Source organism: Acomys minous (assembly GCF_964271855.1).
Source record: "Acomys minous genome assembly, chromosome: 16".
NCBI classification, from domain to species: Eukaryota; Metazoa; Chordata; class Mammalia; order Rodentia; family Muridae; genus Acomys; species Acomys minous.
This window is the reverse complement of record NC_140498.1, coordinates 26,916,059-26,940,817: the sequence shown is the minus strand read 5'-3', so window position 1 is coordinate 26,940,817 and position 24,759 is coordinate 26,916,059. Positions and strand designations below refer to the sequence as shown.

The following is a 24,759-nucleotide window of genomic DNA, read 5'->3' as shown; positions in this document are numbered from 1 at the left end:
GCCCTTGGATTAGCTAAAAGTGATATCTCACTGGCTGTGTTTAAAAAGCTCAGGACTCTGGAGTGAGAAGGCCCCCCCCACCCCCCAAATAGAAAGGCATGGGAAAGGGTCTCTCAGAGGTCCATGAACTCTTGATTGTAGCAGGGAATGGGCCCAAGGCCCTATGAGGAGCTGAGTGGGGGCTCTTGGGAGTCTCGGCTGGAAACTCTTGCCCCCTCTTAACCCTGGCACTGCAGTGTGTACTGCAAGTGGCAGCTACTCCATAATTGGATGCTCTGGAAGCAGAGTTTCAATTATCCTGAGGCTCGGGGGTCCCTTGCAGGTCACTGGAGCAGATGGTGCCAGAGTCTGGAGTCATTAGAGTGGACCTCATAGATAGCTTTATCTTTTCCAGTGTGAATACTTTTGGTCACAAGAAAAAAAAATCCAATCAGTTTAGAGCGCTTCTGACTCTGAAGCTAACCATTATGACTTTGTTGTGTGTATTGGGGTTTTGCCTTGATTTTTCTTTTTTTTTTTTTTAACCCATTAAAAATTTTTAGACAAATCTATTTTGCACTCCTCTTCTCCGTCTCTGTCAGCCCCACCCCCGTGTGTGTGTGTGTGTGTGTGTGTGTGTGTGAGAGAGAGAGAGAGAGAGAGAGAGAGAGAGAGAGAGAGAGAGACGTGGGAAGTGGGGCTCTCTCTATGCAGCCTTGTCTGGCCTAGAACTCTTTATGTAGAGCAGGCTGGCCTTGAACTCAGAGATCTGCCTACCTGTCTCCTAAATGTCAGGATTAAAGGTGTGTACCACTCTGCCCTGCCACTTTATATTTTGGGACAAGATTTCTCCAGCTCGCCTGTTCCATGTACTGATGGTTCCTGCCTCCCTTCCATATGGTTAGCTCCTGAAGGTGAGGATTGAAGCTCCTTGTCCTAAGCAGGAGGGGCTGTTCCACAGTGCTCCTTGTCATTGCCTGCTCACCACAGACACTTTATACAACCAGAGACTGGGCATTAACAGCCCATTGTTCCTCCCTAGAGGTCCGTGTTACCACAGTCTGGAAAAGCAGGCAGCCCGGATACTAGTAATACTATCAGCCTCAAGACTTTAAATGTATGCCCCAGGTACCCAGTAAGCAGGAAGCCTTGCCACCTGTAGTCCCTAGAGTTCCACCTCAGCCAAGACTTAGCTTTGTTGGTGTCGCTGTCACTGCGTATCCCTGGCCGGCTAGATCTCTTAGAAATCAACATAGTCAGACCGGTCTCTAACTCACAGAGATCCACCTACCTCTGCCTCCCCAAGTGCTGGGATTAAAGGCTTGTGCCACCACCCCTGCCTGACTCAAGACTTACTTTTTGTTTTTGTTTTTTTGTTTTTCGAGACAGGGTTCTCTGTGTAGCCTTGGCTGTCCTGGACTCATTTTGTAGACCAGGCTGGTCTCGAACTCACAGAGATCCACCTGCCTCTGCCTTCCAGAGTGCTGGGATTACAGGCGTGCGCCACCATGCCCGGCTTCAAGACTTAACCTTTTAAGTCTTATCTTTAAGTTGATATCTGTAGTATGCAGAGAAGGGTTGCAGTTGGGAGACGGTACAACAGGGACTTGCCCTGAAACAGATGACAGCTGGGCCATCATGGAGCTGGGTGAGAAGGTGGACGTGAGTTGTACAAAGCTTTTGACTTGGTGCTAAAATCGGTCTCCTTTCCTGCTAACTTTGGTTCTGACAGAGCTGCAGACTAAGACTCAGTTTTGTGAACATTTCAGCACTTCTGCCTTCTCATCCTCGCCTCTACTTACATTTCCCGAACCCAGCCACAAAGACAATTCTCTTTCACCCTGAATATTAGTTCTCATGGTTCAAGGTATGTGTAGACAGAGTCACTATAGAGGCCAGGCTCACCTCAAACTTGCCGTCCTCCCACTTAGCCTCCTGAGATTGTAATCTTGTAAAATTTTGCCCAGCTCTTTAAAAACTAGTTGCAAAGCAGCTTCTGGGAAATCTCATCAGATCAATGAAGGACACCTTGCCAGGGATGGGGCCACCCAGGAGATAACATTTCTCTCAGGGGAGGGAGGTTCTAGTCAGGAGGGAAGAAATCAAGCCATCCGTCATTGGGCTTCGGTGCCTCTGAGCCAGGGTGTGGGGTGGGGTGGGGGAACAAACTTTGGATATCTCTTTGGACCGACCGTCTTATCTTTATTTGCACTCAGTGTGGCCCACTGTGGAGCCTCTTTGTCTGCAGCATTTAACAAGCTCTGTATATAACCCTCCATCCTGATGCTTTGCCAAGAGAAGCCATATCCCACAATCTTACCCGAGAACCTTAGCATACCTGAGGGCATTCATATAAACCCACTTACAGCCACGTATTAATGGCCATAGGAGCCAGTAATGACAGTATACCTCGAACAGGTGCTTACAGTTTATATCTGCGGCCACCATTTAATGAGTGCTCAACTGTCCACTAAGAGATAAATTTCGAAAAAAAAGAGAGAGAGAGAGAGAGAGAGAGAGAGATAAATTTCCTTTCTGTTGCTGGGCTCTCATGCAACCCTCTCTAGCGAGGCCCATGACTTTACAGATGGGACGTGCCAAGTTTAGAGAATTGAATAACTTACCTGAGTCCACAAAGCTAGTAGGTTGAAAGTTTAGTATGACTCCAAAAAGTTCACCCCTCCCCCCACCCAATACACAGGTGAGAGGCTTTGCCTGGGGTCTGCTGCAAAGCTATAGAGGATGTTGTTGAAAAGAGGAGGGCAGGCAGAGACAGGTAAGAAGGGGTTGCTCTAGCACGGGCCAGGGTGGTAGCATGTGACAGCCTCGCAAAACATGAGCCCCACAGGGACTGGTTTGGTGACTTGGAGGAAGATAGGGCGATGGACCAGGAGTGTTGACTTTGGGGGTGCTGGTCTCCCTAGAAGTTCACCCCTTATCCCTAATGCTCATGGAAAAGCTCTGAGAGGAATGTACCGCAGGTATCAGGCCCTGGTTATCAGGGGTGTTGTAGCCATCCACGGGAGGGAGTGATGTGTGAACCAGCGCAGAAAGACTGCACGCTTTTAGGTTTAAGCACTAGAGTCAAGAGAACCAGTGGAGAGAAGCGAAAGGCTGTGTGCAGCTCCCCGCTTGGAATACAGGAGCTCCGGAGCTGGGACCGTCCAGGGCTTTCACAGAAAGCATCGTTCTTGGGGAGCCCCAGAAGGTAACTGATGCTGAAGGGCTAAAGGAAGCAACTTCCTTCCACTAAAGGAAGTCACTGCTGTTTACTGGACACCTACAGGGTGCCCGCCAGAGGCTGCCAAATGCCTTGTACACGTGATTTTATCTGGTTATGGAAGCTGCTTCAGAGAAGCTGAGAATGTAGCCTAGTTGGCTGAGTGCCTGCTTAGCACGCACAAAACGTTGGATTTTTTTTTCCAGCATCATAAAATGGCATGGTGGCACATACCTATAATTCCAGCTCTCAGAAAGCGGAGGCGGGAGGATCAGAAGTTCAAAGTCATCTTTGGACACATAGCGAGTTGGAAGACAGTCTAGGATATATGAGGTTCCTGTCTGAAGAAGGAAGGAAGAAAAGAGGGGAGCGGGGAGGAAGGAATAATTGCCCAAACTTCCCCAGCAGCCCTTTTATGTGGTGTTTTTTGTTGTCCCCCCCCGCCCCCCACTGACTGCACACCATGCACCAGGGAGCCGCTGTGATTTGAATGTAGAGCCCTTTACCGTTGTTGAGCTGGCTTGCAAAGTTCAAGGAAGAGCTAAAGCTGACCCCTTGATTCCCCTCAACGGGGAGTTTGGGAGATGAATGTAATTGGTAGGGGCTGCTGTAATAAAGAAAGAGCCACAGGATCTAAAACAGCAGAAATGCACTCTCCTGGTTCTGAGGTGCAAGTTTATAATCATGATGTCAGCCCTCAGAAGGGGATCGGGTCCCGCCTCTCCCAGCCTCTGGTGGCTGATGGCAGTCTGCGCCATGACTTGGCTTCCAGTTGCACCTCTCCTATTCCTGCTGTCTTAACAAGATCGTCACGTCATTTCTCTTTACCTTATCTTCTTTCTGACTGGCTTTTCCCCCCCCTTTCAGTTAAGAAAATTTTAAGATTTATCTTATGTGTATGAGTGGTTTGCCTGTGTGTATGTCTGTATACCACGTGGGTGTCTGGGGCTCCTGGAGGTCGGAAGAGGGCGATGGATCCCATGGACCTCATCTTATGATAGTTGTGAGCCATAGTATGGGTTCTGGGAACTGAGCCCCATCCTAGGAAGAAACAAGCGCTCTTAACTACTAAGCTACTGCTCCAGCCCTATTCTCTCCCTCCCTCCCTCCCTCCCTCTCTCTCTCTCTCTCTCTCTCTCTCTCTCTCTCTCTCTTTCTCTCTCTCTCTCCCTTATTTATTTATTTATTTATTTTTGGTTTTTTTTTTTTGAGACAGGGTTTCTCCGTGTAGGCCTGGTTGTCCTGAACTCGATTTGTAGACCAGGCTGGCCTCTAACTCACAGCGATCCGCCTGCCTCTGCCTCCTGAGTGCTGGGATTAAAGGTGTGTGCCACCACACCTGGCTCCTGTTCTCTTTTCTTTAAAGAAACTATCCCAATACACTGTGACCCCATTCTAACTGAATTCCACCTGAGAACATTCTCTGTCTACGTAAGGTCACATTCTGAAGTTCTAGGTAGACATGAATTTGAAGGAGACACTGTTGAACCCGGCATGGGGGAGGAGCCTCTACTTGTAAGCCAGTGACTGGTGCATGTGGCCAGCTGTCCATCATTTGAAAGACCCGGGAGTGAGTGGGCAGGAGAGTGGAGCCCAGCTCGGAAGTAATGGTGGACATTAATTTCCCATTGACCCATGGCAGCCTTCACATTAAGGTGCCTAGGAGAAGAAGCCATAAAAGGAATCTGAAGATGAGTGACAGAAGCTTCGAGTATCAGTGAGGCTCTTTAGAGTCCTCCGCAGAAGAGAGTCAATGATGCCTGCCATCCTAGAGCACTTGCTTAGCATGTGCAGGCCTCCTTGGTTCACTCCCCAGTGGGGGGGGGGGCAGAGAAGGGGGAAAGAAGAGAGAAGGAGGTGGGGGTTGGCTGTGAAAGAGAAAGGGGGATGGGAGGGAAAGAGGAAGAGAAGGAAGAGGTGATGGAGGAGGGACCCAGAGAAGAGAGTTGTACAGACTAGATCAGTTACAGGGACGCCAATGAAACAGGGTCACACTGGTCTGACCCTAGATAAGAGGTTGTAGGAGGATCCTCATCCAGGAGGTGTGAGGGATGTGGTCATATCAGGAAGCTGGCTGACGTGAAGACCTTGGGGGCGGGGGTGGGGGGTGGGGAGGGGCCAGGGAGGAGGTGATGAAAGAGACCCTGCATGTTATCTGTGGGGATGTGCGGAGGCCTCTGGGGAATGAGTGGGATGGCAGACCAGTGAGGGGTGAACAGACATGTCATTCACTGTCTGTGACAGTCTGGCTGCAGCTGAGCCTGGTACTGAGTAGTGCTTAAGAGGGGCAGTGACTACGGCTCTCTCTCTCGGGAATGTGGGGATGTGTGGAACTCACGCCAGTCACAGATGTCGCAGGCGTAACTTCCTACCTCGCTGGAAGGAAGATGGGCCCAACTTCTGCAGAAGGGGATGTTACCGGCACTATTGGCTTTTAGGGAGTGTTGAAACAGTGTCTGCAAAGGAGAAAAATGCCTCCTCCGGCTAAAGCAGCAGGCTGAGAGGAGGAGGAGAGGCTGGGGCCTTTGAAGAGCCCCACCCCCTCTCCTTGCATTTTCTCTTGAGATTTGCAAGTCCCCACTTCCTGTCGGTCACTTTAGTTGCACATGGTGTTTCCTCACCTCTTGCTTTACGTTAAATATGTAGGTTAAGTCTGTCTGTATGGATGTCAGGTAAAACTCTGTTTATCAGAAGGCATGCAAAACTGTTTTATCAGACTGAGAAATTCCAAACACACATGAAGTCCTGGGAGAGCTGTAGCAGCTTGGGGGGGTTGAAGGATTTCAGGGAGTAAATAGAAAGACCTGTCCTTCCTTGCCTCAAGGTGGCATGCCCCTCAGTCTAGCAAGCAGTAGCACCGGGCTTCTATGGAGGGAGCAGGTCAGTGTTTACAGAGGCCTGGAAGCCACTAGCATATTGTGAGGTATAACGTAGTATGAGGTGGCGGGGTACAGGTGTGTAGCTAAAAGATTAAATATCTACAGGTACTTAGTACAAGTACCCTAGTCCTCATACCTGGGGTGGGCACCCAACCCTTGGCTGCCTGGGGGCTTCTTCATACCAGCCCTCTCAAGCCTGTCAGCGCTCTCTCTCAGGCTGCTAATATCATGGCCACAGGGAAATTCTTACCGAGGCAGCTTGGCAGGTGGGAGCTGCAGTTCTTAATCTCCGCAAGCTTTGCATAAATCTCTGGGTTTAGAGGAATCATCAGATTACGGAGCATTGCGCTGGGGATTTTCACCTGAGCCTCTCCTTGCAGAGGCTCTGGGCTTTTCCCTGCACATGCTCATCAGCCAGCCCTCAAAGATGCTGTTTCAGTCCCCGCTTTGTGGGATGCTGTTATTCTGCCCTCCCAAAAGGAGGTGATCGTGGCGGTGTTCTGTGGCAAAGTAAGTTTAATGTGCTGTTCCCCCAAATTGTGTAAATAATTCTTCACCAAACAAAAGTTCCAGGGACTGTGTTGATCCATGCTTTTGGAGTGAGCAGTGTGGTATGTCACGGGACTGCCTTGTCTTGGAACATACTTTGGGAAACATTGCTTTTCAAGTGTCAGATTTCTAGATAGATAATTTATCATCCTTTTAAAATATTTCTAGTTACATACAAAATAGTGGGGTTTTGTTTTGGGGGCTTTTGTTGTTGTTTTTGTGTGTTTGTTTTTTGGTTTGGGGGGTTGTTTTGTTTTGTTTTGTTTTCAAGACAGAGTATCTCTGTATAGCCTTGGCTGTCCTGGACTCGATTTCTAGACCAGGCCAGCCTTGAACTCACAGAGATCCGCCTGCCTCTGCCTCCCTGAGCGCCGAGATCACGGACATGAGCCACCACTCCCAGCTTATTATGGTATTTTCAGGCATCCACATCATGGCTCTATGCCCATGCTTATAAATCTTCTCAAGGCTTACACTCTTCTGTGACAGCACCTTTCGTATCTACACTTAGGCAAGAACAATGCTTCCTCTTTCCCCTGGACTTTGGTTCACCCATTTCTCAGACCTCCCCTGTGGACAACGTCCTGAGTTTTTCAATTGCCCACTGTGATTAGCACACCTCTTGCATGTGAGCGTACCCATGTAGTCCTACTAGTGTGTGACGTTCTCAAAAATAGGAGCTCAGACAAATGTTGAGCATCTCTTTTATATCATGTATTGGGGTCACAAGCTGAATGACATGAGCCTTAAGTCCCCACTCCCATGGTGTTCACTGTTGGTCAAGGAAGGGCAGTAAGAGTGAGTGAGCTGGTGGGCTGAGATGCTTATGGAGTGATTGACAGGAGCTTAGCAGGGAAAGGACTTTTAAGTCAGTCAATGTCTGAAGAGAATAATAATGCAGCCCAGGACTCCGAGGGTGAAAAATGGGGGTGCCGCTTCTACCCTGATAGAAGAAGCCAGTGGTGACTGGATGAACGTCACAGTGCACTGATCTTTAGACGCCAAGATGTCAAGGTGTCGTGTCGGCAACCTCCATGGCTGAGCAGCTACCTCGATAGCTGTCTCTCAGCTCCTAGCTCGTGCCCCTGCGCCTGGGGCTGGCCCTGAACACCAGCACTGCCCGCATTTCTAAGTCCCACACAGACATCAAAGAGTTTGCTTCTCTACCAAGGTCAGTGCTGCTGAGCAGGAGTGGTGGCAGGAGGGATGGGGCACATATCTGGGATCTCTGCAGACCTGGCCAGGCATTCCCACTGCCTGAGTATGTGGGGACCTTGAGCAGGCTGTGATTCATGTATCCTTACTTGTTTCCCTGAACCCTCCCTCTGGAGTAACCCCCTTTCTACTGGAGAGACCCCAGGCAAAGCCCAGGAGCAGCAGAAACAGTGGCTTCTTTAAGTGTATATTCCATTTATTTTTCCACTTGTTTTGTGTATGCGTGTGTGTGTGTTTGTGTGTGTGTGTGTGTGTGTGCGCGCGTGTGCGTGTGAGCACAGATGTGTGCATCACATGTGGAAGTCAGAGAACAACTTGCAGTACTTGGTTCTCATCTTTCACAGTGTGAATCCCCAGGGCCAGCAGGCATGGCAGCAAGCATCTTTCTGAGCTAGCTGTCTCTCTGGCTCCAGGAGCAGTGGTTCTAAAGGAATCAAGCCTGCTGAGACATCACCCTTACTCCCTTTGAATGAGCCCTTATGGCTCAGATGTGTGTGTATGGGGGGGGGGGGTGTCACCGCAGGGAGGATTCTTTCTGTGGGCAGTGACACTGTAGCATTGGTTATCCAGAGATTATCTAAGGGAGCCTGAGGGGAAAGGGGAGCATAAAAGGCCAAAGGCATAGGGAGGCTTTTGCCCGACATTCCATTCATTTATTCACACATGCCTTCACTGATTCAATAGGTACTCATTAGCCTTTACTGTGTGGTAAGTGTATGGGTTCATTTCATGAAATGGGGAGGGGGCACTTCAATGAATAACACTTTGTTTGAAATACCTGCTGGTTGTGAGAAAATCCTGAGGCACTGTCATATGTGACAGAGGTTGGGGAAGGCCTCTCTAAAGAGCAGTGGGAGAACAGAGGGCCCAAGGAAGAGAAGCAGCCACGTTTCTGAAACTTTAGTGTTTCCAGCACATTGCCATGAAATACTATGCAGCCATTGAAAATGTCCAAGAACCTCTCTGGGGGTGGGGGCAAAGCGGGATGCTGTTGTGTGATCCTGGGTTCTGAGAGAATTCACTGCCCTTTACGCTGAATGCCTCTGCATGCGAAATAAAGGATCATTTGGATATTTCAGTGAAAAGCCAGAGAGGTGACTCAGTGGTTAAGAGCACTTGATGTGCTTGAAGAAGACCCAGGTTTAATGCCCAACATTCACTTTGGTTGGCTTTCAGCTGCCTGTACAACTCTAATTCCAGGGCATCTGGTGCCCTCTTCTGGCCTCCACAGGCACTGCACACAAATGGTGTGCATAAATTCACAGAGGCACACACCCGCATTCACATAAATACAAATAAACCTTGAAATTCATCAGAGAACATAAAACTTAAGTCTCAGCAGTTGGAAACTACTGAAGAAGACATTGGCATGCTGTGTGCATTGTAAGAGGTGCATTGGGATGTTCACTAAGCTTGGCAGCTTCACAATTAAAGAACTGATTAAAGGGGGAGGGGAGAAACGTTGAGTTTGGCCTCAATTCAGGAGTGACTTAGTCCTCTCCATACTTTTCCTTTGAGCTGGAAATCTAGTAATTGAATTATAAAATTATATATTGATTTTTGTTGTTGTTTTTAATTCAGACAGTGTTAAAAAAAAAAAAAAGCTTGAAAACAAAACAAAACAAAAAAGCGCAACATTTTGGCCCATTTTATCCCCTGCCTAGATAACCACTGTGGACATTTTGGTGTGTATCTTACAAAAAAAATTGTTTTGTTTTGTTTTAGTCAATGATAATTATTTTTTTTTTAAAACAGAAAACTGCTATGCTAACAAGAGCAGGTTTTTGTAAGGTACATTTCCCTGAATTCTGATGACCCTGGCCATCTGTCCCTGGCCTCCATCTGCCGATTGCTACATGCACCTGGGATAGAAGGTGCCTCTGCCTGGCTCAGGTGATAAGGCGCTAACATCTGGGGTGTGGGTATTGTCAGCCATTCCCTTCCAGCCCCTCTGTCCCTGTCTCCTCCCTCCTGCAACCTTGCTACTGCCTGAGAGGAAGGTCACCCTGCCTGGCCGCGGTCCTGCAGCCCACCCTGCCAAGCAAGCTGGTTGCTGACGCCTGCCAAGCGCCTGCCTGCTCTTGAGACAGCTTCTTTGCAAGCCGCCCAGGGCAGGCTGCTCCTTTGTCCCTGAAATCCAGGCCTTTCGCCAGCGAGGCCTGTTTCCTGTAGTCAAGCTGCTACAGCCCTAGAAGGCTTAGGTCAAGAGTGCTTGGGGAAGGAAGAATGCAGATCCTTAGGGCAAAGCCGTGTAATGAGTGCCTCTCTCCTGCTAATTGGGTTAGTGACATAATCAGCTGGACTTTTAAACTTAAACAGGGCAAGCATGCTGTAAACCCTGCACTGCTGTTTCTATGACAAAGTAGCACACTTCTCTGGGGTGGGGGTGGGGGTGGGGGGGGTCACAGGAAGAAGCCCAGGCTCAGCGTGACTAATTCCATTTGGTTTGGGAGCCCTGCAGAGCAGGCTAATAGACAGCTGTCCTTTTCACCAGAGGCCTCCATGGCCCCAGCTGTCCATACAACCCAAGGTAGAAAACTTTGTTCCATGTTATACAAAACAAGTTCTTTTGAGGGCTCTCTAGCCTTCCACCAGGCTCTGGGCCTCAGATAAACCCTACTTATCTGGAGTTTGATTACCCAGCTCAGCCAGGGAAGGGCCATTCTCCATTCTCGCTGGTGTGTGCCAAATACGTTATATTTACAGCAACATGACCCGTATTTCTCAGACAAGGTCGCTGAAAGTCAGAATTCCGTCCCCAAGGTTAGTAAATAGTAGAACTGAGCTGCCCGGCCAGAGCTTGGGCGGAGCTGCTGCCCCACATTGTGACCGTTTCTTTTTCACTCCGCGTACAGTTTTCCCAAACCTGCTCGTGTGTCAGCCATTAAATTGGGCGTGGAGCAAACTGTAGCACCTGGCCCTGGCTCTCTGGAGTCTGTTGTTCCAGGGAAAGACACTAAGTAAGCAGAATTTTGGCCATGAAAAACAAACACTGGGAATGTAGGTCAGTGAGTAGCATGCCTGCCTAGCATCACACAAACCAGTTGTGGTTACGCACACTTGTGATCTGTCATCCTGGCACTTGGAAGGGAGAAGCAGGAGGATTAGAAAGTCAAGGTCTCCTCTGGCCACTTAGTGGGTTTGAGGCCAGTATGAGCTTCATAAAACCACCTCTCCACAAAGGTGGAGGGTGGGGGGGGGGCCGGCAGGGCAAGGGGGGCGAGGTGGGGGGGGGCTTGGCGTAAAAGCAATAAACAGCATGGGAGGAGAGATAGAAAGGGGAACCCCACTTGGAACAAGAGAAGTCAGGAGGGCCTCTCAGGAAATGACGTGTAAGTATTTGAGGGTCAAGGTGAAGTAGGAAAAATGTCTCAGAGAGGCAGTTGTGATTGTCACCCTTAATGAAGCCTTGCTCTTCTCCCCTGCGCCTTGGAGTGCACTGCTGCATATTACCTTTTTACACGCCTTTCTTTATCCTTCCTCTTCCAGAAGCTGCTCAAAGTAAAGGAGCCTTCCTGTGAGAGGACAAACAGGGTGCTCCGTGGAAGAGGGAGGGAGGGAGGGAGGAAGAGAGGGAGGGAGGGAGGGATCTAGAAGGCACTCAGCTTGGCTGTGTTGCGCTCCAAGGGATGGAAGCCGGGACCTCGCACATCTGACTTGTGCTCTGTGGCTGAGCTGCCCTGATGAGGGTAGCACGGCCTGGGCAAAGGTCATTTGGCAAAGGCTAATACGGCAGCTGCAGCCTGCCAGACACCGATGGCCTGAATTTAGAGCCCTGAGCTTACAGGAAATACCCAGGCAGCCTGCAGGGTTGTTAGGGCTGCTGGAAGGGCGGGAGCGATGCGGAGGAAGCTGCAACCCCACTGCTACTGCCTGCCTGGCTTGAGCCCAGGACTGGGCTGGTACAGACTTATCAAAAAGGCTTCTTAGGTAAAACCCCTACTCTAAATCTTTCTATGGCTCTTCATTTTCCTCAGGGCAGGGCAGATTTCTTAGATCACACAAAGCTGAGGCCTTACCCACTTTTCCAGTCTGTTTTATCTAGATGCTGCCTGCCTGGCTCTTGTTTTGTTTGTCTTGTTTTTGGGGGACAGGTGTTGGGACAGGGTTTCTCTCTGTAGCCCTAGCTGCCCTGGAACTCACCCTTTTGGCCGGGCTGGCCTTGAACTCACAGAAATCCGACTGCCTCTGCCTCCCGAGTACTGACATTAACAGCGTGCCTGGCTCTTCTAACCACTTGGTGTTCTGTGCTTTGCAGGCCCTCTTGAACAATCTTCCCTTGCTGCATCATTAAAGGCAAATTCTTTGTTTGTTTGGGTTGTTTGTTTTTGTTTTTGTTTGGTTTTTCGAGACAGGGTTTCTCTATGTAACCTTGGCTGTTATAGACTCACTTTGTAGACCAAGCTGGCCTCGAACTCACAGCGACCCGCGAGCCTCTGCCTCCCAAATTGCTGGGATTAAAGGCATGAGCCACCACTGCCCGGCTAGAGGCAAATTCTTATGCTTCATCCACGGCTCTCTAGTGGGGCACACTTCAGTAATCCTGGCACTCAGGAGGTAGAGACAGGAGGCGCTAACATTCAAGGCGGGGGACCTAGCTACATAGTGAGTTCCAGACTAGCAAAAACCAAGGGGAAAAAAACCATGTCTTTGTTTCCTATCTGATGTGCCTGGCGTCTACTAGAGCTGTACTTTGAATATATTTTCCTTCCTCCATTCCTCAGCAGTTAGTTCTTGAGCATCCGGCTGTCGTACTCACACTGAGATGCTGGTGTTCGGAACCTGCACCAACAGAGTTTGAACTCCTGGAATTGGCCACACAAGTCCACCAGACCATGTAGACAAAAAAAAGACAACAACATTGGCAGTCCGTTTGTCTTGCTTTAAGCTGGGAATAAAATATATGCCGGGCTTCAAAAATAAAATGTTGCTCTGCTCCTGGCGACTCACACTTGTGATCCCAGAAGCTGCTGGGATTAAGGTGGATGTTTAAAGTCAGCCTGGGCCAACTTAGCAAGTCTGAGGCCAGCCTGGACTACATTGTAAGAGACTGCCTCAAGATAAAAATAAAAATAAATAAAGCCAAGCATAGTGACTCACACCTGCAATTCCTGCACCTAGGAGGTGGGGGTGGTAGGGATCAGGAGTTCAGGGTCATCCTGGGATACACAGTGAATTGGAAGCCATCTTGGGCCACATGAGACCTTGCTTGGCTGACACGGAGCTATCGGAATCACAAACTCCCAGCAGTTGCCAATGCCCACACTGGGTCTTTACAAGAATGGGCCTGTCAACAGTCAGGCATGGATGCAGGAGAGGCTCAGAGCTCCTTATTCCTCACTCCTGAATTTGCTGCTATTGGTAAAAACTCCTTCCCAGGGAAGAAATTGGTCTATCCCTTCTCCTGAGGTCTCAACTACCATCGTTACTCAGGCAGAGTCCACCCTGGAGGAACCAGCCAGTCTATTTGGCTTCCTTACAGGGTATAGGCAAAGAGTGACTTATATGGATGTCAATACTCCCCCCATCCCATGAAAAAGCTATACCCAGAGTGCCTTGCCCCAGCAGGAAGAGTGGCTTCCCATAGCTTGGCAGATGGAGCCTCCTTCCCAGAGGCTCCCCAGGCCTGTATACTCAGGCCCCTCCTCCCAGAAGCCATGTGCGGTTCAGGCAGGATGCATGCAACAAGTGATAGAAAACGGCTAGATGCTTGGGTGACCATAAACAGGTATAAACAGGCTACAAGCCCAGCTAGGATAATTCTTTTTTAATAAGAGGGTATAGCTGAATGGCCCAAGAGAGTAGGTGCTTGGCTCGGAGAACAGTTATTCACGATAGCTGCTGATAAATTGGAGGAGAGAGAGAGTCACTGCCCTCACTTGTGGACCCACTGGTGACACTGGGGACCCCCGCCAGGCTCTGACAGATAGCTCCAATCTAGTGCTCACAGAGATGGCTGTGGTTAAACTAAATGAATCACACACACACACACACACAGAGAGAGAGAGAGAGAGAGAGAGAGAGAGAGAGAGAGAGAGAGAGAGAGAGAGAAGAGAAGAGAGAGCAATGTACAATGATACACATATATGAAAAAGTCAGAATGAAACCCGCTATTTTGAAAGTTTTTTGGCCTCTAGTCCCCTTGCTAATTCAGCAAGGCCTTGGGGTTAAGGGACTTTTTCCAACTAGGTTTCCTCATGCGTGAACCTAAGAGACGGGAAGGAATTTATGCAGGCTCTGTGCGTCTTCTATGGGCAAAGTTCTAGGGCTGCAGAAACAGCTAGCTGATCCTGACCTCTTGACCTCTGAGGACAAGCCAGAAGAGAAGAAATGGTTCAGAGATCTGAACCCGAGCTTCACCCAGGCCGGCCTCCCTCCCCTTAGGGAAGATGGGCTGTCATAATCTGCGACTTTGTTTGTAGCGCAGCCGTGTTTTCGTTTCTCTTAGGTTTGTACCAGCACTGGAATTGCTGGCTTATGTGGTGACAGAATGTAATGGGAAGTTTGCCACACTGATTCCCACAGTAGTTGCTCTATTTGCCTTCCCCAATACCTATATACGACGGTTCCAATATGCCCTTGTCCTTGCCAACAGTTGTTTATTGTAAACTCGTGTTTTGGGGGGGGTTGTTTTTTTTTTTTTTTAGGTTTGTTTTTGTTTTTTCATTTTTTAAGTGCTCTCCATCCCAGGGAGTGTGAGGTATTACTATCCTATGGTTTGATTTTGTTTCTCTAGCAATTAGCAATACTCAGCATCTTTTCATTTGCTTACTGGCCATTTTTAATCTTCTTTAGAGACATACTGTTTTCACCCTTTGCCCATTTTTATTTGTTTTTATTTTGTATTTATGTCTATACGTGTATGTGTGCAGATGCCTGCAGAGGCCAGGCATCTAGGGTATCAAATCCCCTAAAGCTGGGGTGACGTGTCTGGCTGTGGGCTGTGTGATGGGAATCGAACTCAGGTTCTCTGGAAGAACAGCAAGCCCTCTGAACCACTTAGCCCTCTCTCCAGCATGAAAGCTTAATTTAAAAAGCTAGCTTATTCTTCTTTCTGCTGCTTCTGCTTTTTGGAAATAAAATCATATTTTAGAAAACATTGCTGTGTTCCAAGTCATATGTATTTGCTCCTGTTTTCCTTTAAGAGTTTTTACAGTTTCAAACCCTACATTTAGGCCTGAGTCTGCCTTACTGAAGTTATAGTCCCAGGGCCTGAACTCCTGCCTCTTGTGATACTGAGGGAAATGAATGGGTTCATATCTCCAGTGAATGAATGAACAGACACTTCTTTCTAGTCCTGGTCTGCAGCTGTTTGTGTTAAAGGTTAGAGGGGGCATCATGCTGGGTACAGTAACAGGGCCTCAGCTTAGCATGTGCATGGCTCTAGGATCGATCCTCAACACCATTTGATGGGTGTGCTGACAAAGAATGGGGGTACCAGTTTGCTTAATGTCACTAGTAAGTGCTCATAGTTCCTTGTCTGCTGACTTTCCTCCTGTTTTCCTTCAGTTTTGTTTCTCTTCTGTTTCCCTATTTGACAGAGTGTCACTACCATGTGCCTGTATGTGTGAGAGAGAGATAGAAAAGTACACATGCTACTTTCAGCCACTCGTGAGAACTGAACTAGCCCAAAATGCCACAGGTCCTGGCAAGAGGACCATCAGGGACTGTTTGGGTGTGAGCCACACAGTCTCAGAGGTGGTTTCAGCAATGAGGTGGTGGCGGGGTTCCAAATGCAGTGAGACACATTATCGGCAGCCCAGAAGCATGTGCTAGGCTCCAGCCTCCAACCTTAGTTCAGTGCCTGCAGCCTGCATGGGTGCACACACCAATGTACATCCTGGTCGTTGCTCATCTCTTGGCTTTAACCTGCCAATTCACTTCTCCCTCCTCTTTGCTCTCCTGATGCGGGAGTTTCTACAAGGAAAATAGCACTATGGCCAAAAGCACTGAGATTACTTCCTACACAAATAGTATCTAACCTACCTTGATTAAAAGGCAAATGTTACCAGTGGTAGTGGTGCACACCTTTAATCCCAGCACTCAGGAGGTAGAGGCAGGCAGCTCTTGGTGAGTTCAAGGCCAGCCTGATCTACAGAGTAAGTTCCAGGATAGCCAAGGCTACACAGAGAAACCTTGTCTTTAAAAAAAAAAAAGCAAATATCTTAAGTATATGGGAAAATATTGTAAAAATCTTTGTTGGGAGGCCGGGCGTGGTAGCGCATGCCTTTAATCCCAGCACTCGGGAGGCAGAGGCAAGTGGATCAGTGTGAGTTCAAGGCCAGCCTGGTCTACAAAGCGAGTCCAAGACAGCCAAGGCTACACAAAGAAACCCTGTCTCGAAAAAAAAAATTTTTTGTTAGGGTATGGTGTGGTGGTACACGCCTGTAATCACAGAACTTGGGAGGCTGAGATGGGAGGATGGCTAGTTCTAGGCCAGCCTGGGCTACATATATAGTACTATCTTTTAAGGTGGAGATGAGGAGTAAATGAAGTTGAGGGCAGGCGCTAAAGAGATGGCTCAGCATATAAGAGCAAATTCTGCTCTTGCAGAGAACCAGGTTCAGTTCCCAGCAGCTCACAGTATTTGCTTCAGGGGATCTGATGCCCTCTTCTGGCCTTCTAGAATATCAGGAATGTATGCACATGCACGTATACACACACACACACACACACACACACACACACACACACACACCCCTGCATACATACATGCAAGCAATACTCACACATAAAATAAAATAAATATCACAAAAGAAAAAAAAATTGGCGGCTTACAACTGCAATCCCAATCCTAGCACCTGGGAAGGGGAGGTGACAGGCATTACTTGGCTTCAAGAACCAGCCACAGGTGCATAGTAGGTACTGGCTAACCTGGGCTATCGAGGAAGACCCTGTCTCAAAAATGAATAAGCACATTGTTGGTTTAATGTCTCTTTCTCATGTTTTCCATGTGTTCAGCAGATAAGTTCAGAAATCATAAAGTGTAGAAGTTACACAGTAGGAACTCTCTTCTTGGAGAGAGGACAGTGCCGGTGTTGAGAACCTGTGGTCGAAACTGTGGGTGAAGGCGGAGACAGGGGCAGAGTGTCAACCACTGGTGACCACAGTGGACAATGCTTGCCGGTTCCTTGAGCTGTTCTTTCAAGTCTGTTCGTTTTTACTGAGGAACGTCCTTGCTATGTTGCCTTGACTGTGTTAGAATAGTCTGGCCTCAAACCTTCAATGAGCTTTCTGCCTCTGGCTCCTGGGTTCCTGGGATTACACCCATGGCCAACAACACTCTTTAGTTTACTTTTGTTTTGTTTTCCCCATAGTGTATGGGATGGGGTGGGGGTGGGGCCCTGGGGTGGAGTTGGGGTGATCACTCACAATCCTGTGCACAGAGGAGATTAGCAGAGAACCCTGAGAGGTTCCTGTGTGCTATGCATTTGGCATATATTCTTGTTAAACCTCAGCTACTGAAGAAGAAAGGAAGGAAAAAGTGGCTCAGCTGTACAATAAAACCGGAATTTGGATGTGGGTCTCTGCCCCTAGGCCACCGTTCTTTCATTGCCTTTCTCAGGGAAGTGCCTGCCTTTGTCTATCATCGTGATGGTCCTCACGGGCCTGTGCTTAGGGAGGGCGGATGGGAACTGGTCCAGACCTTTTTAGAACAGAGGCATCACTGTCTGAGACTTGAAACAAATGCATGAGGGCATAGAGGGAATCGCTGCCCGCCCCACCAGTCTTCAGGCAGGCCCTGGGTCTCGGTGCCCTTGACCCTCTCCTCTGTTCACCTTCCTCCAGGAACTGAAGCTGCCCACCTTCCGCGCCCACTCCCCGCTCCTGAAGAGCCGTCGGTTCTTTGTAGACATCCTGACCCTGCTGAGCAGACACTGCCACCTGTGCCCCTCAGCCCGGCACCTGGCCATCTACCTGCTGGACCACTTCATGGACCAGTACAACATCACCACCTCCAAGCAGCTGTACACTGTGGCTGTCTCCTGCCTCCTGCTGGCAAGTAAGTAGAAACTTCCGCGGCCCGCTGAAGCTACGCTGTTATTTATGTCCGAGAGCTTTCCACGGCCTCTGTGTTCATCCTTTGCTGGTTTGCACTGTCTTAGTAACTGCCATTACATTTTTATACGCCACTGTTTTCTTATACCTATAATATACCAGAGACACTAATAAGGATAGTCACGGCTAGATCTGAATGAATCTACACAATGGCTCTAGAAGATAGTCGCGGTACCCCGTGCTATCAAGGCTCAGAGATGCTTAGAAAGTAGCTTTGGTTTGCCCAGCTAGTATATGAGAGGCAGCATTTGAGACCGTAGCTGCTTGATGCCAGGCCTTGGCCTTGTGTCTCCTGCTTCATTCCATGAGAGCTCTGAACAGGCCCCAGCACTCACTGTTTTTAGATGGAGCGGCTTGATTTGGACCTAAGCTGGATCCATGGTGTTGCCCCTTGTCCTGAGCACATTCCTTATGGGGGTCTACACCTTCCCAAGAGGCCTCACCGGAAGCAGCTGATCACTGGCCATCTGACCTTCTGGGTGAGGCTTACTGTATCACTGTACTGTAGCTTGGATGATATCCTGACTACACAGGTCTGCTATGTCACCTTGCCACTTAAAACTGCTCCATGATGAATCAAGAGCCTCAGTGTGGCCGCCAGCCCTCAAGCTCTTTCCCTTCTGGATTCATGCTTTTCTCCTCATCTCTCCGTAGAAGGCAGTCAACACTGGTGAAAGCTCTGTCGCGTCACAGACCTTTGTATATGGTGCTTCCTCTGCCTTCATTACTTCTTACTGCCCTTGTAGACTAAAGCTACCCAGCCCTGTTGGAAACCTCCCCCGTCTATCTGCACAACTGAGGGCACAGATACAGACACACGGCATAATGTCCTTGGAATTAGCACCCCTTAGGAACGGAGAGATGGCCCAGTGGGCAAAGTACTTACTGGGAGTCTGAATCTCCAGCACCCATATAAATGCCAGGTGAATGTGGCAACCCACCTGTAGTCCCGGCACTCTGGAGGCTGAGACAGGGAGTCTGCAAGGCAAGCTGACTAGTTAGGCTAGCTGTGGGTTCAAGGGAGAGACTCTGCGTCGGTAGAGAACAATCTAGGAAGACACTGAACGTCAGTCGCTAGCCTTCATGCACATGTGCACAAGCCTGCACCTATACAGATGCAAAAGCACATGCATAGCACACACAGAGACCTGCAGAAATGGAAGAGCCTGGCGCATGATGAATCCTCATAAGAGCATTTGTGGGAACAGCAAAACAGGTGAAGCTCTGTGATTCCCTCAAACTGGGCTTCCACCTCTCTGTGCTGCCCTTAGCACAGGGGAGTGAAATGTTCCTGAAGTCTTGGGCTCAAACTAGACAGCTGTCATTACGGGTGTTACCCTGGCATCTAATGTTAGTATTTTACACTTAACTTGCAAACAGGTTTTATATTCTCCTTCATTCTGGGTTACTGTGCTGTGTTGGTGAATATTTCCTAGCTGATGTTATAGGAGGGTGGCACCCACTTTCTGATCCTGGCATATTGCTCTAAGCCCCATGGTCACCATCATTCATTGATGATCATATCACACACACACACACACACACACACACACACACGTATGTATATATGTATGTATGCATGCATGTATGGACAGATGGATGGATACCACACAGCTCTTTTAGAGCTTATTTGGTTAGTTGGTTTGCTGCATGTTTGATGGGTGGGTGGTTTGTGGTTTGCTTGGTTGAATTTTGAGACAGGGTCTTACTGTGTAGCCCTAGTGAGTCTGGAAGTCACTATGGATTCTGCTGCCCTCAGCCTTTGTGATCCTCCACAGTGTTGGGGTTACAGGCATACACAGCAGTGCCTGGCAGGAAAGTGGCTTTCAAGTTACCCAAACCCCATCTTATTTTCACCCAGGACCTCCACCCTATTGTAAGTTGTCTCTAGTGCAGGCCAGCTAGAATTTGCTATCAGTGGGAGCTAATTTTTGCTCGGAGCCCAGGCTTTTGTAACATCTTATCATCTCAGGAAGAGAAGCAGAGGCCTGTGCAATGTCTCCATCAGAGAAGGGCAAAGCAGGCATTATGTTTCAGGCACGCCATGGCCTTTGGCCTGCTGCTTCTGTGATCTGTGAGCTGCAACGAGTCCTGATAGGGGCAGGGGACTTATATTTCCTTGGGGCCGTGGAGTTTTCCCAGAGCGTCTGTCTGGGGAAGCCGGGATGCAAGGCTCACACTGGAGACTCCATTGTGCTGCTGTTGCCATGGTGGAGGAAGAGGGCCTTTCCAGATGGAGAGGCAGACGCCCCCACACACATGTGGATGGGCTCAGCCAGCCTGGGGAGGCAGGAATGGAGTTTTCAGAACACCTGCCATATGCTCCAGGGCCCAAGGAAAGAAAAGTTTCTGTGACAGACTGAAATCCTATTCACTCCTTCCTCCCCTCTTTCCTGGGCTCACTGTCAGTCACAGGGATAGGTGGGGGTGGGGTCTCCTTGTCTGGGGAAACTTGGAGTTATGATAGTTTGGTCCCAAGCTACTCTGAGATAAGAAAACCTGGCATCCTTGTCCCTACCTGGGAGATTTTTGTTGTTTTAAGGTGTGTGTGTGTGTGTGTGTGTGTGTGTGTGTGTGTGTGTGTGTGTACATGAGCCCAGGTATCCAGAGGATCCAATCTCCTTGGAGCTGGAGTTGCAGATGATTGTGAGCCACCTAATACGGATGATGGGAACCAAACAGAAGTCCTTTGCGAGAGCAAACATTCTCTTAACCGTTGAGCCGTCTTTTCAGCCCCAAGTTCTCAGGCTTTTATATGTAGGTATATAAATGTGTGTGTGTGTGTGTGTGTGTGTGTGTGTGTGTGTGTGTGTGTGTGTGTGCACCTGCATATGGAGGCAGAGGTCTCTCGAGTTGTCTTCCTCAGTCGCTCTCTAGTTTTTTGTTTGTTTGTTTGTTTTTGTTTTGAGATATTATTGAGTGTGCTCGGTGTCTTCTTCACTTGCTCCGTGGTTTAGTTTTTGAGATAGGGGTCTCTTGCCAAACCGGGAGCTTGCCAATTTGGCTAGGCTTGCTGGCCAGTAAGCCCCAGAGATCTTCCTGTCCCCACCTCCCCAGCTCTGGGATTACAGGCACACACAGCTAGCTACTTGCAGTTTTGTATAAGGGTGCAGGGGGCCCAACCTTGGTACTCTTCACTGGTAGAGTCATCTTTCCTAACTTCACATTAGGAGGTTTATAAAGCTGTTTGCAGATATGGGGCTTTGGACAGATGGAACTTCTCTACTGCCTAAGGTCCCTTTGCCCTCGTAAAACGAGCAAAGGCCCAGGGCTGCAGGAAGAGACTGAACAGCAAGAACCATAGGTAATCTCACAGCCAACATGTTGTAAAGTGGCCTGCTTAGACTCTATGATTGAATTAATTGTGTCTCCTATCTCAGCACAGTATAGGCTCATAATGTAACTATTATACAGGCCTGGGGTAGAGTTTGGCAGTGGAGAACTTACCTAGCACGTGCAAAGCCCTGAGCTCCACTGCACTGCCCCCCCCAAAAAAAAACAGTAAAAATCAAGGTAGTACACATCTTTAATCCCAGCACTGAGAAGGCGGATGCAGAGGCAGGCAGATATCTGTGAGTCCAAGGGCATGGTGAGTTCTAAGCCAGCCAGGGCTACACAGTGAGACCCTGACTCAAGAACAAGACAGTAAATGCACTCTAGTCCGGAGCCATCCTCCTCCTCATCTTTCGTCTGACCCACCCTCTGTCACGGAAAACTCCCAAACTTCAGGTGTGTTGCTTCAGCAGCGGCCTGTGTTTCCCTCTGTCCTGGCCCCTTTCCACAGGCCCACCTCACAGTCTGTCCAACCAGCATGGGTGGGCATGCTGCCATATGCTCCGTGATTTTTAGGTTCAGAGAGGCTGTGTAACTTACTCCAAAGTCACACAGCTTGGTTTTGTTTTGTGTTTTGTTTTTGTTTATGTTTGTTTTGGTTTTGGTTTGTTTTATACTTAAGATAAAATTGAAGCTGTAATATAAATTCCACCAAAGTAACTATTTATTTATTTATTTATTTATTTATTTATTTATTTTGATCTGGACACAGGATTTCTTCGTGTAGCCTTGACTGTCCTGGACTTGCTTTGTAGACCAGGCTGCTTGAACTCATAGAGATCTGCCTGCCTCTGCCTCCCTAAGTCTGTTTAACAATTTAAAGTCTATGCTTCAATAGCACTTAGCGCATCTGTTCTACCTTCTGTGCAGCTGTCATTCTGTCTAGTTTTAGAACATTTCTTTTCCCATTAAGAGTAATCCTTGTGAGGATGGCAGCTCAGACTTGTAACCCTAAGTATTCTGGAGGCTTAGGCAGATTCAAGGCTGGCCTGGGCTACTACTGGGCTCAAGGCTAGCCTGGTGAAACTGTCTCAAAAAAAAGGGGGGGGGGAAGAGGAGGTTGTTTTTAGTTTTGGGGTTTGGGTTTTGGTTTTTTTCAAGACAGAGTTTCTCTGTGTGTATCCTTGGCTGCCCTGGACTTGCAGCCATCTGCCTGCCTCTGCCTCCCAAGTGCTAGAATTAAAGTCATGCGCTACCACACCCAGCTGATTTTAAGAAATCATTTTTAAAAACCTACAGGGCTGCTGAGAGGTTCAGTGGGTAAAGGTGTTTGCAGCTTGAGTCCAATGACCTGAGTTCATGAGCCTCAGACATTAATGTAGATAAACTGCTCCATAAAGTTGTCCTCTGACCTTTACATAGACACAGTGGCTTGCACACTTACATGTAAACATCATGAACACACATGTGTATGCATACATAATAATATTTTTAAATTATGTGTATGCTACAGAAGTACCAACTATAAAATGTTAATTTCTCCCTGTATTCACAGTCCACATATTGGTTTTTATTCTTCCTGACCTAGGGGAACTTGGTGTGTCTTCATAGTGGGAGGGAAGAGAGACTCATTTCCTGTCAGGAAGACAAGCCATAGATTACCGTAGCCTCATAAACAGCCAATAAACACGATGCCAGGCGCTCTCTCACTGTCCTTCTCAGATCTTCCCCTTCCAGTTCAATCCCACCAGCTTGGTCTACATGGACTTCTGTTGCCTTTGGTGGTCACTTCCAGACCCTACATTCTCCCTGGGAAAATGGTGCTCACTGCTGAGTGGGTTCCTGTGGCTGACCAGTCAGGTCTGGAAAGCCATGGAGGGTGTGGACAATGGGATGAGGGTTCCTCTGTGTCTTAGAGGTCAAGTTCTGACTCGTGTGTGTGTGTGTGTGTGTGTGTGTGTGTGTGTGTGTGTGTGTGTGCGTGTGGAGGTCAGAGGACAATTTATAAAAGGATCAGTTTTCTCCTTCCACCCTGAGTCCCAGGGATCAAACTCAGCTCATCGCGCTTGGCAGCAAGTGCCTTTACTCTCTGAGCCATTGCGTCAGCCCCTGACCTTAGCTTTTAATAGGCGAGACTGAGTTCTTCACTAGCTGTCATGTCAGCCCCTCTTCCCCTCTCCCCTCTCCCACAAGCCCCCCCCCCACCCTCCCCGGAAGAGAAAAGAATGAAAAGTGGTCATGCCATCTGTCTGACAGGAAAGGACCCCTGGCTGGAAGGATTCTTTAGCCCATAGTGAGCTTGTCACTTGCAGTTTACCTGCACAGAGGCCCATCTCCTCAGTACAGGTCTTCAAACATAGAAATGCTTTATCAGTTAGAAAAGGGATCAAAGCCGGGCGGTGGTGGCACACACCTTTAATCCCCACACTCGGGAAGCAGAGGCAGGCGGATCCCTGTGAGTTTGAGGCCAGCCTGGTGTACAAAGCGAGTCCAGGACAGCCAAGGCTACACAGAGAAACCCTGTCTGGGGAAAAAAAAAAAAAGAAAGAAAAGAAAAAGAAAGAAAGAAAAGGGAGTGAAAGAAATTAAATAAAATCATTTTTCACCCTACTAGACAGAGGAAACCTGTGGAAGGCTTCCGTGTAGTTCTACAAACTGATCTAGTATATTTTTTGTGGAAATGTTCTGTGTCTGTGTGGGCACACGATCAGCTGATCCTCATTACTTGTTGATTCTGCACTTACACATTTGCCTAACACCCACCCCTTCTGGTGCTGGGGAATTGCACACAAGGCCTTGCGTGTGCTAGGAAAACACGCTACTGACAAGCTACACTGCCAGCCCTTCATTTAAAAAAAAAAAAAAAAGCAAAAAGCATTGCTGATGTTTTCACACATGCACGTGGGCAGGGCAGTTGGAACTGTTAATTGCCCTTTCTGTGTGTTCCCAGCAGAGATGGAAGGGGGCGGTGCCCTGCCTTTGTTTCATCTCTCCCATGGTAAACAAATATTCTTCTGTGTTCCCTCACACTAGTGAATTTTATTGATGGCTCTGCTCTTTCAGATGCTCCCCACCCCTACCCCCCACCCCCACCCCCACACCTAGTCTCACTAGGCTACTGTCCTGTTTCCTGTGCTCAGGAAAGCAAGCCATCCATGTATATTACCTCGTCAGGCATTCATCATGCTTTTTGCCTGGAGTTCAGTGTAAATGAATCATCAACGCAGCATGTTAAATGGAAATAAGCAATTCAAAGTCATGTGAGTCATGGATTGACGGATGAAATGTGGTTGTCAGAGCTTCACCAGACCTCACCCCCATTTCTTTCCCCGAAGGTCCAAGGTTCAGTGTTCAAGGTGACTTTATAGAAAGAATGTGACCCTCTCGAAGAGCAAAACTCACTAGGATAAATACACCTTCCTGGGGCCTGCCCGTAAAAGCACTTTGTGAAAGCCCCATGGCCTGAGCTTGGTTCCCAGGACCCTTACAAGGGTAGAAGGCAAGCACCAATTTCACAGAGTTGTCTTCTGACCTACACAGGGGCATGTGGTGCATATGCCACACACATAGATAGATAGATAGAAA

General features: G+C 48.5%; 1 protein-coding gene across 3 annotated transcripts in view; it reads left to right on the top strand.

Annotated features, from left to right (window-relative positions):
* CCNJL (cyclin J like) overlaps positions 1-24,759 on the top strand; it is a 59,279-nt gene that overhangs the window by 10,528 nt on the left and 23,992 nt on the right. For all 3 annotated transcript variants that reach the window (XM_084761211.1, XM_084761210.1, XM_084761212.1), the window contains exon 3: positions 17,632-17,845. In XM_084761211.1, coding sequence (XP_084617337.1) covers positions 17,632-17,845 — 214 coding nt within the window. The remainder of the gene's footprint in view (positions 1-17,631; positions 17,846-24,759) is intronic.